Source organism: Clarias gariepinus, chromosome 24, assembly GCF_024256425.1.
Source record: "Clarias gariepinus isolate MV-2021 ecotype Netherlands chromosome 24, CGAR_prim_01v2, whole genome shotgun sequence".
Lineage (NCBI taxonomy): Eukaryota > Metazoa > Chordata > Actinopteri > Siluriformes > Clariidae > Clarias > Clarias gariepinus.
In genome coordinates, this window is record NC_071123.1 from 4829286 (window position 1) to 4842569 (window position 13284).

At 39.7% G+C, this 13284-nt stretch overlaps 1 protein-coding gene across 2 annotated transcripts; it reads right to left on the reverse strand.

Moving 5' to 3' along the window:
• Positions 1-1427: 1427 nt before the first annotated feature.
• tmem150ab (transmembrane protein 150Ab) lies at positions 1428-13197 on the reverse strand. 2 transcript variants are annotated; one of them, XM_053485094.1, is made up of 8 exons: positions 12854-13197; positions 9689-9931; positions 8596-8643; positions 5894-5980; positions 5716-5783; positions 4563-4690; positions 4305-4482; positions 1428-1932 (listed from the first exon to the last, which is right to left on the reverse strand). In XM_053485094.1, exons 2-8 carry the CDS (start codon positions 9751-9753, stop codon positions 1622-1624), a joined length of 885 nt encoding a protein of 294 aa, XP_053341069.1. In that variant the 5' UTR covers positions 9754-9931; positions 12854-13197; the 3' UTR covers positions 1428-1621. The 2 variants fall into 2 exon arrangements, with proteins under 2 accessions (XP_053341069.1, XP_053341070.1); XM_053485095.1 differs by lacking the exon at positions 12854-13197 and adding an exon at positions 11295-11346.
• Positions 13198-13284: the final 87 nt, after the last annotated feature.

Here is a 13284-nt window from a genome sequence, read left to right on the forward strand (position 1 = left end):
AGGGTTGCCTCATTGAAATGCTGTAGCAGGACGTTAACAGAGCTGTGCATAAGCGGATGCATAAAAACCTCATTGATCTAAAGCAATGTTGTAAAGAAAAATGGGTCAAAATTCCTCCACTATGATGTGAAAGATTGCTAAAATCATATGGGAAATTATTACTTAGTAGTTATTGCCCATATGATTTTTTTTTTTTGCCTTCATTTTTGGTAAATAAACAATAGCATAGTGAAAAAAATGTTATACATTGTGGTTCATCTGAGGTTGTATTTGCCTCATACTAAAACTCGCTACAATAAAAAAAAAGAATTAAAAGAAGAGGTATTAACTTTTGCACGTGACTGTACACGTGTGAATATATACAGTACACAACATTCTACAATATGGCATCATCATGAACATCGTTAATAATAATCATTCGCTTCCATCACCAGGACTAAATACTAAAATACTGTACAGATTCAGGACATGTTTGATGTTGCTTCACATTAGCAGGTCTGTTATTTCTTAAACAATAAAATACATGTAGGTTGATGTGACATAATTAATCGTAACTTTTTTCAAACAAGGAAGATTATATGAAAAAAGCAATATGAAAAAAAAAAAAACAGAAAGTGTGAGAAAAAATATATAATGCATTCATTTACAAGCGCTAAACAGTTTTTCTACCAAACATTTTTTTTTATTCAAACTATACGAGCAGAAATTCATCGTGGACCGTCTTGGATGACTGCCTCAACCATGTCTTAGCACCAGGTAGTTAAATCCGGTTATTGCTAACAAATTAACATATCTTATAAGCTAGGTTAGTTTAAAAAAAAAATTTAAAGACACACAAATAGTGTTTATTAAAAAAAATCTAATGTATTTAAATGAGCACTAGTAATGCTTGGTGGTGTAAAAGCAATAAGACTAAGCAGCATGTAAACTGTACGGCTGGACGTCTAAACTGTTGTGTTCGTTCGGAAGGAATTCTAAAAAAGGCAACGCTGAGCTGGAGAACGCAGATGTTAAATAAAATTGATTTCTATAACAGTTTGTGTGATAACGTTCCATGAGCTTTGGCTAATAATAGGATTAATCTCTCATTATCATTTGTACGTCATCTCTGGCTGTCCCATGGGTGTTGTGTAGCATTACTCATTTTACAATTATTGACACTGGGTTAAAAATGTAATATTATAAAAAATCTGACGTATTAGGAATCTTTTTTTCTAAGCAAATACTAGAGGGTGATAAAGTTTGATTATTTGACTGATCTGAGAAATCTGTGGTCCCTTACAAATTTTTTTTTTTACATTTTGTTAATCTGACCCAGGTGTTATGAATATGGATAAAATGATAATTACGTTTGGTCTAATAACCTGCTTCTTCTTCTTCGACCTACGGTATTATTACACTATATTACACAACTAACGCTGACTAAACTTTCAGTATTTTGGCATCGCCGCCAGATTTAATAAATTTTTAGGGTTCGAATGCTGTTTTATTATTCAAAACCGTCCAAGCACATTCCACTCATACGCACTCTACACTCGATCAATTGCTCTCTTCCAGCACCTCACGGATCAGTTGGATTGCAAGCCGTGATTTACCTGAGCCCTAACCTCCTGTCCGTTCACTATAACATGGCCACGCTCTCCGGGGTGCAGTTGAGGTGTGTGGAGGTGCTGCTTCCTCCGGGTGACTTGATGCTGCGAGCACCACAGCCCATGGGCACGCTCTTCCCCATGCCTGCCATGATGACCGCTGCGCCAGAGCTGTCGTGCGGCCTGCCGTTGATGAGGGCGGCCATCATGGTGTCGCTGCTGACGCTGCCGAACTCGTAGGTGAAGGTTCCGTAATAAACCAGGACGAGGACGGTGAAGATCCACTCGCAGATGGCGGCGGCGTGCTGCAACACGAAGCTCTCGTGAATGAAGAAGATGCCACCTGGGTTAGGACGGGGAGTTAAATAGGAACAACTCAAGAAAATAATGGAACGTTTTTCTTAATTTTTATCCTGTTTTAGATTTGTTTAAGGCAGAATAAAATCAGACTAGTTTAACCGCATAAAAAAAAAACATTAGTTACTTTTTCGATTGTTGCATATGTCCACAGTTGTGTGCAAAAGTTTCTACACCCCTATGTAGTATAGTTTTTAACAAGGTTTTACAATTTATATCAACAATATACACCAAATATCAAAATGAGTGTTTATTTTATAACTCATTAGTGCTCTTTATAGTTTTTTTTCTTTTATGTAGAAATGTTTTTAAAAGCATCTTTTCCTACGTTAAGATTTTTCTGTATGTTCCCAATGTTTCTGTATGTTTGCACAGTACTGTAAGTAAAACAGCTGGTAGGTTTTATTCTGAGCGTTCTGAATATACCAGAGTTCTTATGGTAACTTTGTCACACTTGCTCCTTTCTACTTTCATGGAAAACCCAGGAGCCTACATTATTTTATAGACATGGCCAAAATTGTTGGCCTTTCTGAAATTTTTTTCCAGAAAATCAAGTCTTTCTCACAGAAACGTTTTGCAGTACACGTTTTATCGGGCTCTTTGCGTGTATTGGGAAAAAAAAGGGAGAAAAAAAAAGGTAATTTGACATAATGTCACACAAAACTCCAAAAACGGGCTGGACAAAAAAATTATCAGCACCCTCAACTTAATTTTTGGTAGTACACCCTTTGGAAAAAATAACTGAAATCAGTCGCTTCCTATAACCATCAATAAGCTTCTTACACATCTCACCCGGAATTTTTGACCACTCTTTCTTTGCGAACTGCTTCAGGTCTCTCGTATTGGAAGGGCACCTTTTCCCAACAGCAATTTTAAGATCTCTCCACAGGCGTTCAATGGGATTTAGATCCGGACTCATTGCTGGCCACTTCAAACTCTCTAGCACTTTGTTGCCATCCATTTCTGGGTCCTTTTTGAAGTATTTTTGGGGTCATTGTCCTGCTGAAAGATCAAAGATCTTGGACACAAACCCAGCTTTCTGACACTGGGCCCTACAGTGCGACCCCAAATCCTTTGGTAATCCTCAGATTTCATGATGCCTTGTACACAGTCAAGGCCCCCAGGTCCAGAGGCAGCAAAACAACCCCAAAACATCTTTGAACTTCACCATATTTTACTGTAGGTACTGTGTTCTTTTTGTGTAGGCCTCATTCCATTTTCGGTAAACAGTAGAAAACCTCTAAAAAGGTCTATCTTGGTCTCATCTATCCATAAGACATTTTCCCAGAAGGATTTTGGCTATGACCAGGGTCATATTTTGGCAATTTTTCTCTTCCGTCCATGCCCAGAGAGATTAGCTACAGTGCCATGGGTTGCAAACTGTTGGCAAATCTAGATCTCTGGAGATGGACTTGTAACCTTGAGATTGTTGATATTTTTATTTCCACAGTTTTGGTTCTCAAGTCCTCACACAGTTCTCTTTTCCTCTTTCTGTTGTCCATGCTTGGTGTGGCACACACCGACACACAATGCAAAGACTAAGTGAACTTCTCTCCTTTTTATCTACTTTCAGGTGTGATGTTTACTGTATATTGCCCACACCTGTTACTTGCCCCAGGTGAGTTTAAAGGAGCATCACATGCTTGAAACAATCTTATTTATCCACAATTTTAAAAGGGTGCCAATAATATTGTCCCGCCCATTTTTGGAGTTTTGTGTGACATTATGTATTATTGTAGTATTTTTGTTCTAATACACACAAAGGGAATAAACATGTGTATAGCAAAACGTGCATGTATTAATGCAATACTTTTCTGTGAGAAATACTTAATTTTCTGGAAAAATTGGAGGGGTGCCAACAATTTTGGCCTTGACTGAATATATCTTTTTTTATTTAAATGTGAAAACTGATATGTTGATTTCGTTATAGGCATGCTAATATTCTACCGTAATGTTATTTATTTATAAAATTTTAAGTTATGTTTGGAAATAGTGAATGCTTTTGTACATAATAATCCGATTTGTACTAAAGATATTCCTTGGATTTCTTTCTTTGCATATACTGCATAAACATTTTCATATGTTGAAAGTTTTGAGTTATTAGACACAGTAATGTAGTCTAGAGCATGAGGATGGTTATGCAAAGTTTTGCAAAACTTGGTCCGCTTGGAATCCACTGTTATAACAGGGCGCTAAAGTACTGTCTAGTTAAGAAACGGCAGGGCAAGTGCCAACCCAACCCCAGTGAAACACTGCTGCGTAACAAGCATGGCAACCGGCTTGTCGACTTCTGCTTTACATCGAATTAACATAGACAAGAAATCCTTGATATCCAGAACGACACACGAGTAAGGATACTGAGGATGAGAGAGACCAGGGCTCCTGTTGACAGAGCCACACGGACATGCGCCATCCAGAAGTCCAGCGCCGTCTCAGCGATCCGGTACGTGAGCACGCACTGCAGACACACAAATATCAGCCCTGCGGGAAACACCACACCCGCTCCTACATAGTGCAGCGTCTTCGCGTGGTCGACCTGGAAGGGAAACCGATCATAAATTGAACTGAAGTCAGCTCAGTCATCGATATAGTAGATACATTTCTGTCTCGTCTCACCTGGAAGTTGCCCACCATGACGAGGCCCAGAGCGTTAACGCAACCAGAGACCAGCGCGCTCGTGTTGACCCAGCAGTGGTGGCTGAGCTCGATCACATGAGCGTAACGCAACATGCAAATCATCACCACTGCATAGAGAGAGAGAGAACTTTAAACAGATAGGTATGGTCAAAAAACCTAATGAGACAGTTTGAGTCACCACCAGGAGTCGATTTAGAGTCGAATCACTTTTGCACTCTTGCACAAGGTTTTTCTTTCCTTTCTTTGTATCTATATAGCTCTGCGTCAGATATTGCAAACGGACTCATTTTAAAACGAGCAAAAACTATGCAAATGGTTGTGCAAAAGTGATTTGACTCTGAATCAATTCGACTGTGCAAGTGAATCAAACACAATATGAAGCATTTTGGTAGATGCAAGCTGCTAAAGAGATCCACGGGACACAAACTGAGCAGAAAGACAGAGCTGAAAGAGAGCTGCAGAAATGCAACATGGTCTGGAGATCTGGACCAACAAACAAAAAAGAGGGGGGAAAAAAACGAAAGATATTAAACAGCGTACATTCACATTTAGGAATTTGGCAGACGCCCTTATCCAGACTTACATTTTTATCTCATTGTATATCTGAGCAGTTGAGGGTTAAGGGCCTTGCTCAAGGGCCCAACGGGGACAACTTGTTGGTCAGGGGATTTCAACCTGGGACCTTCCGAACCGTAGTCCAATGTCTAATTAGTGGTTAGCACTGTGGCCTCACACCTCTGAGGTTCGAGTTCGACCACCCAGGGTCTGAATGCATGGAGTTTGCATGTTCTCTCCATGCTAGGTGGGTTTCCTTCGGGTTCTCTGATTTTCTCCCACAGTTAAAAGACATGCAAATTAGGCTAATTGGCGTTCTCAAACTGACCATAGTGTGTAAATGAGCCCTGCGATGGATTGGCCCCCTGTTCAGAGTGTACCTCACCTCATGCCCTAAGTCTCCTGAGATCCTTATCTTTTCGAACCAAAAGTATCAATTTCGCTTTTGACTCAAGTAGAAAAACCATCCTTACACTAAGAAGCACGCATGCAAATGCGACACCGCGGTGCGCCGTTCCCAGCCTGTCATATTCACTGATAAAGCATACTCAGGCACAAGCATAAGAAGATTATTTACCCATAAAGGCGCCGACGTTGCCTATGAGACTGAAGAGACAGCTCTCTGGTGGGTAGCAGCCGCATTTACTGCAAAGGAAAAAAAAAATCACAAAAAGCACTTTCAGAAATCAAAGATTCGATCATGTGTCGTGGAGAGGATCTTTGCACAAGAATCCAGCTGTGGGAGGAGAACGAACCTGATAAGAGGGATGTCCTGTGGAGTACAGCAGGTCTTGGGGAAGCCCCGTTTCGCTGTTTCCTCATTACAAGTCACATTGTATGTCCTGTGAATCATGTAGCAGTGTGTTAGATAGTGAGATAGACACAAGGAGCCGATGTTCGAAAAAACATGTAGGCGGGACGGCCTGGAAAAACCCATTAGATGTCACAGTGGCTGAATTCTTTCAAACAGCCATCAAAGACTTGTGCGGCGGATTTTATGTACTGAAACTTTCCTAGGGTTTCCTCTGTAAGTACAATGTCTAAAACCCCATTCACACGATCGGTTCATTTTTAGATGTGCGACGTGTGAGACACCACCAGAAAGTTGAAACGACAGTAAACAGTTAGCCGCTAACACACTGATATCATGTACAGTACGTTAAATCAGACCATTAACATCTTATATAGAGTGGGTCAGACCACTTGATAGCATAAAAAGAGTAGGTCAGACCACCAAGATCTTATATAGATTAGATCAGACCACTAATACCTTACATATAAAATAAATCAAACAACTGATATTTTATATAAAGTAGATCAGACCACTGATACCATAAATAGAGTAGATCAGACCACTGATAACATAATATCTCTAATCTGATGTTCTCTATATACAATTTTAGTGGGCTGATCTACTCTGTTTATGATATTAATGGTCTAATCTACTCTCTCAACAGAGCGAATCACTCGATCAGACCACTGATATAAAAGAGTAGGTCAGACCACTTTATATCATAAACAGAGTAGATCAGACCACCAAGATCTTATATAGATTAGATCAAAGGACCGATATTTTATATAGAGTAAATCAGACCCCTGATATCATAAATGGAGTAAATCAGACTACTGATAACATAATATCAGTGGTCTAATCTACTCTCTCAACAGTGCTAAACACTAGATCAGACCACTGATAACACAAGTAGAGTGGATTTGACAACTGATATAAATAAAGTAGGTCAGACCACTTGATATCATAAACAGATAAAATCAGACCACCAAGATCTTATATAGATTAAATCAGACCACTTATACCTTACATCAAACAATAGATCAAACAACTGATATTTTATATAGAGTAGATCAGACCACTGATATCACAAATGAAGTAGATCAGACCATTAATAACATACATTACACTAGATCAGACCACTGATAACACAAGTAGAGTAGGTCAAACCACTGATATATTATATAGAGTCTGTAGGTCAGAACACTTTATGATATCAAGTGGTCCGACCACTTAATAGATCCTATATAGATTAGATCAGACCACTAATACCTTACATCATGTATATCAGACAACTGATATCGTATATAGAGTAGATCAGACCACTGTTAATTTAAATAAAGTAAAGGTAACATTTCCCTGATAAATCACACCTTCTGTGTTATGACTGGTTATAAGAATTCAGCTTTGTCTGTTATTGGTTAAGTCAAATCATAAATAGAGTAGATTAGACCACTGATATCTACTATAAAGTAAAAATAACATTTTCCTGACAAATCACACCTCCCGTGTTATGACTGGTTTGGCTTTGACTCTGATTGTATAAATAGGTTGTCAAAGCTCTGATATACTGTATGAGCCAATCCTAGAGTGAAAAGGTGGCACATACAGTGAAGGCAGTGCAGTTTGGTTAAGAAATGAAAGTGAACTGAGACGACAGTGCACTCTGAGCAGAGCGCTGCATTTGGTGAGAGTGTTGTAAATGTGCATGGATAGCACCTTAACACACAGTTCACCCACCCTCGTGGTTTTAAAGGCAATATTATGTGCGGTATTTCTGACATGTGGTAAACGACATACTAGATGCTGACGGTGTTGTGTTAAATGCCATGCCTACTCTACCGTAGATCTCCACTTGGACGTAGTAGGGCACCAAATTTACATTCTTTTTTTTTAACTTATGGAGGGGTCTTACCGTCGCCTTTACAGTGTGATTTGTGTGTGATTAGACTGGCTAATTTTAGTTCTTAACTGAAAGGAGTGGAACTCAATGTGGTCATTTGTTGTAGCCCATACACCTCATGGTTCAATGTTTTATGCATGCTGAGATGCTTTTCTCCTTAACACGGATACAAAAAGTTACGATATCCTCGCTCTCTGGCCATTCCCTTCAGCGATTTCGGAAACACTCAAACCAGCCTGTCTGGCACTAACATTCCTCCATCCATCCGTCCTGGGACCTCTATAGTCCAACTAGGGCCTGTGGAGGCCAATGGTGAGCATGGTATTTATTCCCATTTGTACAATTGTAGTAGGACCTTCTTTTTTTTTCCAGTTTGGGAAAAAACCGAAGTACCCGGAGGAAACCCACCAATCACCGGGAGAGGATGCTAACTCCATAAACAGGGACCCAACGGGGTAACGGGGTAAGCCAGGAACTGGTGGTGCAAGGCGACAGTGCTAACTACTAAGCCACCATGTTGCCTACCAACAATCATGCCACAGAGATCACGCTTTTCATCACTTTGATGATAGCCCTTGACCTCATGCTGTCAAATGGTTGGTTGATAAGATAACCATGTGTACATCTGTTCCTGTGTAACAGGTGTACAGTTGTTCCCGAAAACACACGCTATGTGAGTGAGTGTGTGTAGAAGATTGATTATAGTAGACTTCAGCATGCAAGGGGGGTTTTCCAGGCTGCCACACATATAATTGCCGACTTACCAGTTTTCGACTGGACACACATGGTGGTTCATCACTGCCATGGCGTACCTGGGAAACATAACGAGACTTGCTTAGATTTTGATCTTCTAATCTTTGTGTAACTGCGTAAGGGAAAATGTAAATAAAATAACAACATATACCAAGGTTTTAATTGCTGTTACAGGAGCGGGACAATAACGATACAGTATTATATCCGCATGTGATTCAGACAAACCATGACATGGGTAAAACAGGTACTTTTTGTGAAACGAACATTGTCGTGTTGATCTGTGGTTTCTACATGGAAATTAATCTGTACATCTGTTTTGGCATTCAAAGGAGCAAGAGTTTAAACTCTGTTTATTTCCCCAGATAATCACCTGCTACACTAATACACTCATCCCAGTCCCGCACTAGTGCTTGGATACCATCAAGGTAGAAGGTTTTCCCAACACACTCAGTACATGGTGTTGGGAAATGATTGTGCGTAGAGATAGACGTGTTTCTTCCGCAAGATGGCGACATGTTATCCGTTGATTTTCAAGGATCAGGCGTTGTACTGGATGAACATGGCAGCTAAGAGTTTCGGGAAGTTTCATCACACGTTCCCGTTTGACTTGAACAGCGAGGGTTTAAAAAAGTCAAAAAAATCTAACTAATCTCACCTGAATACTGTAACTTAGAACTAGGTGTGTAACAATCACATTATTTGTCTTGACGCATTAGTTTAAAAGGCAATTATTGAAATGTATCACATAACAGGCAAATTATGTGGTTAATAATTTACAATATATTATATGATATTATAACTTCAACAATTTAAAATTTGTACTGGAGTCTGGAATCCTGTGGTTTATACCCCAGTAATCTAATAATCTAATAATCACAGAGATTAGCCTATTACGCTTAAAATATCACCTGGGATGATCTAAATCCACATCATGATTTCTCTTAATCTGCTTAAGGCTTTTGCATTTTGTCCACTTGGGTGTGTTTATTTTTTAAAACTCACAAGGCACTTACAAGGCACATCAGGATCCCATTTTTAAACCGTATCATACACACCCTAGATGACAGGTATTTGTGGTCTTTAAAGAACGTTACACACACTTACACTATCCATATCCCTGTGATGGAGAAGGCCGACAGGCTGACTGGCAGAACGATCCAGGCCGTCATGAGGCAGTCTGTGAGCAGCCCTTATCCAAAGCATGAGGGGCTCCCGGATGAGGGCTACGGTGACGGGGGGAGAGATGCGGTCAATTGAAGCCATGCAGTGCAGGGAATATGAGAGGAGTGTCGTGGGGTGGGGTGGGGAATCCACAGCACAGGGCCTTCAGCTACATCTGGCACACATCTGTTAAGAAAAAAGAGAGAGAGGTAAGTCAGGTCAGGTCAATCCCGAGTCCATCAAAGGTGACTACACACTCATACAAGGGGTGTATCAAAAAGTTTCAAGATTAGCTCTGTTTACAAGCTCTGTTTTTTTGCGCCATGTCCTCCCTTAGACGTCTGGCAGTAGAATTCGCCATTAAAGGTCTGTCCCCCAGAGACGAATTCTCGATGATTATGCTTTTTTTGTGGTGGTGGAGATGATGGGCTCTTCCACTGTAAGGATTGTTGCTTCGTCTCAGGGTCGTACCCGTACACCCAAGTTACCGGTAATGATCCTCGAAATGAAGAACAGGTCATCCATGGTCCGCTGACGGAATTCTTGGCGGACTTTGATGCGATGTTCCTTCTGCTCCTGTGCCAGCAGCCTGGGAGACAAACTTGGCAGTGACACAGCGCATGTCTCAATCACACATGAAGATTGTCTGGACTGTTCAGTATGACACACCGACACACCAAGTTGCCGAACACTCAGAACACCTTGAACGACTGGTCACAGCATCGCCATAAACTTCCCAAATCATGTCAAACGTCTCAATGGCAGATCTGTCCAGTTGCACGCAGAATTTCACGTTCAGTCTTTGTTCTAACTTGCTGTCCAATGGCGAAATAGCATTAGTGGTAACGCACATGGTCAAAAACGCACCGGTTGCACAGCTCCCGATGTACGCAGGACGATGTGTTTTGGCACGCTGACTTATGAAGGGCCCTGTGACTGTTCCTGTAGGTGCTGCCACCTGGTGGCGTATTACAAAACTAATCTTGAAACTTTTTGATATCTTCTTATACTCGGTTGGGAAGGCAGGCTGGGGGGGGGGGGTTGGGGTTGCAATTTAAAGTCACCAAAAATTGGAAATATTAATTCACGTTTTATAGAAATCTCATGCACTGTCTTGCTGCTGCGCTAAGAAAAGATCCCCCGGAAAACATCTGGCCAGAGGTGCTCATGATGCTTTGATGGGGTGATGAAACATCTGTACACTACTGTACAGATGTGCTCGCTGTATACAAACCACGTGACCTATAGGCTAGGTTTATCTAGATAGCTAGAAATCTAATAGAGCGTTTAAAATAAACTGTACACTCAAGACCAAATTGTGGTTCACAGATTGTTAAAATGATGAGAATCTCTTTATAAACAGCAAGAATGCAGATCAGGGTTTCATGCTAATCCTCTTCATTTCCGATACCGTTTTAAACAATCTGCACCCGATCAATACAAACAATGCAACCACAGTTACACTTATATCATTATATCTCGGTTATATAATAAGTGTTATTACTGAATTCATTTTAAAAAACGAAATGACTGAATGGTTTTTGCTTACCGCAGCCATCCCAACTAATCAATGAATGAATGTTGTTGCAGGGTTAAAGCTGGTTGCCAGGTCTGCCTGAATCCAAACTACGCATTTTATTATGGAAATAAAATAAACCCTATACCTACACTATGTTTTAACTACTTACTCTCACATATGCATCATTATCTTATTCCAGGTACATCATTAAAATATTAAAAATAATACTACTAAGAAAATTATAATAATAACATAAAAAGAATAAAAAAGAAATAATTTGCAAATAAGGGTTGAAAAACGAGTACCTGTCAACATGGACACAGCACCAGGCAGCCATTGAGGGGAGGAGCTACCAGTGCAGGATATTATTGTTAACCCATTATTTGATATTTGTTTATTTTTATTATATATTAATTTTTAATATACGCAACGTGTCTTAGGAATTAAATATACATCTAACTTTTTTTTTTTTTTTTTTTTACAATGAAAAGCTTCACGTTTAATTTTTACCATGAAACAACACAGGGTTGCCAGGTGTGAACCAAATATTCAGATCAAAACTATGACCAGCAATTTAAAAGTTATATAGAAATCATTAAAATTTAATTTAAATGGTTAACTTTTCTTTTTTTAAAAGATAAAGATAAAGTTTTTTATTTTCTTATTTGTGGCCATGTATAGTGAAGCAAATTTCTGTGTTACTGTGGGTTTTGTATAATTGTGGCCAAAATTATTAAGACAACATACAGTATGCCAACTATCCGAATTCTCCCTGCGTACAAATTGGGTGATGGCACGATATAGTTCTAGGCTATCATGCTGAAGAGTTGTGACAATAAAAAGAAACTAGCGAAAAACTGTCTGTGATATTTACAGCAGACATACTTATCCAGAGCGACTAATATTTTTATCTCATTATGCATCAGAGCAATTGAAGGGCCTTGCTCAATGGCACAAAAGTGTCAACTTTGTGGTGAAAGGTTTTGAAGAATACAGGACTTTATACAAAATTTTGATTGTTGCATAAAATCATCTTGATTGACATGATTTCTAGAATTTAAGAATGTCATTAAAAAAATTCACTTTTATCACAATACTTTTGGCTACCAGTTTAATATTTTATTTAAAAAAATAAAATAAATAACAATTTTGAATTTCTCTCTTATACCACAGCAATCTGGCAACATTGTTTTTTTTATTTATTAATTTTATAAAATCATATTTTACATAGGCAGTTTAGTGGTTAGCACTGTCTCCTTGCACCTCCTGGGTCCAGGACAGATTCCTACCCTGGATCTATGTGTATGGAGTTTGCATGTTCTTCCTGTGCTTGGTGGGTTTCCTCTGTATACTCCAGTTTCCTTTGACTGTCCAAAGACATGCAGATTAGTCTAATTGGCGTTCCCTAATTGCCAATAGTGTGTGAGTGTGTGTGCCTTGCAATACATTGGCACCGTGTCCAGAGTGTACCCCACTTTGTGGTCCAAGTGTTCTTATTTAATACAGAATTTTATCTGGTTGTTAGTTGGTTGCTATGTTTTTCCAGGTGGTGCCTAGCATGTTGTAATATGGTTGCTATGGTAACCCACCTTTTCTTAGAGTAACTTTCAACTGCTCCCTTCGAGGGGTCACCAAAGTGGACCATTTGTTTCGGAGCTGGTTTGGTGCCTGATGGCCTTTCTGACGCAACCCACCATATTTATCCAGCTTGGAACCAGGTCTGCATCCAGTGGCTGGAGTTTGGGCACTGGGTGGGAATAGACCCCGGGCCTTCGGTATGCCAGGCGAGAAACCAACCACTGTCTTTGGGAATTGGGTGGGAATCTAACCCGGGCCTTCGGTTTTGACAGGCGGAAACCCTTTTTCTATATTAATATAGTATGCCTGGTAGTAGTTCTTTAGTGTTGCTAGATGGTTTCTAGATAGGAGTCATGCCAACCGGTTTTAAGGTTGTTGTTATGCTGTTGTAACTCATACCTTTAAATATGTAGTGTTATAATCAGGGTAAATTGTGCAGAAC

What these genes read in the sequence shown, in the direction of transcription:
- tmem150ab (XM_053485094.1), bottom strand. Translation starts at nt 9,753, where the DNA reads ATGACGGCCTGGATCGTTCTGCCAGTCAGCCTGTCGGCCTTCTCCATC. An exon ending in TCATGGTGGGCAACTTCCAG is followed by an intron (nt 4,483 to 4,562) that starts GTGAGACGAGAC and finishes TTTCCCTTCCAG; the next exon opens with GTCGACCACGCGAAGACGCT. An exon ending in CCTGGTCTCTCTCATCCTCA is followed by an intron (nt 1,933 to 4,304) that starts GTATCCTTACTC and finishes GTCCTAACCCAG; the next exon opens with GTGGCATCTTCTTCATTCAC.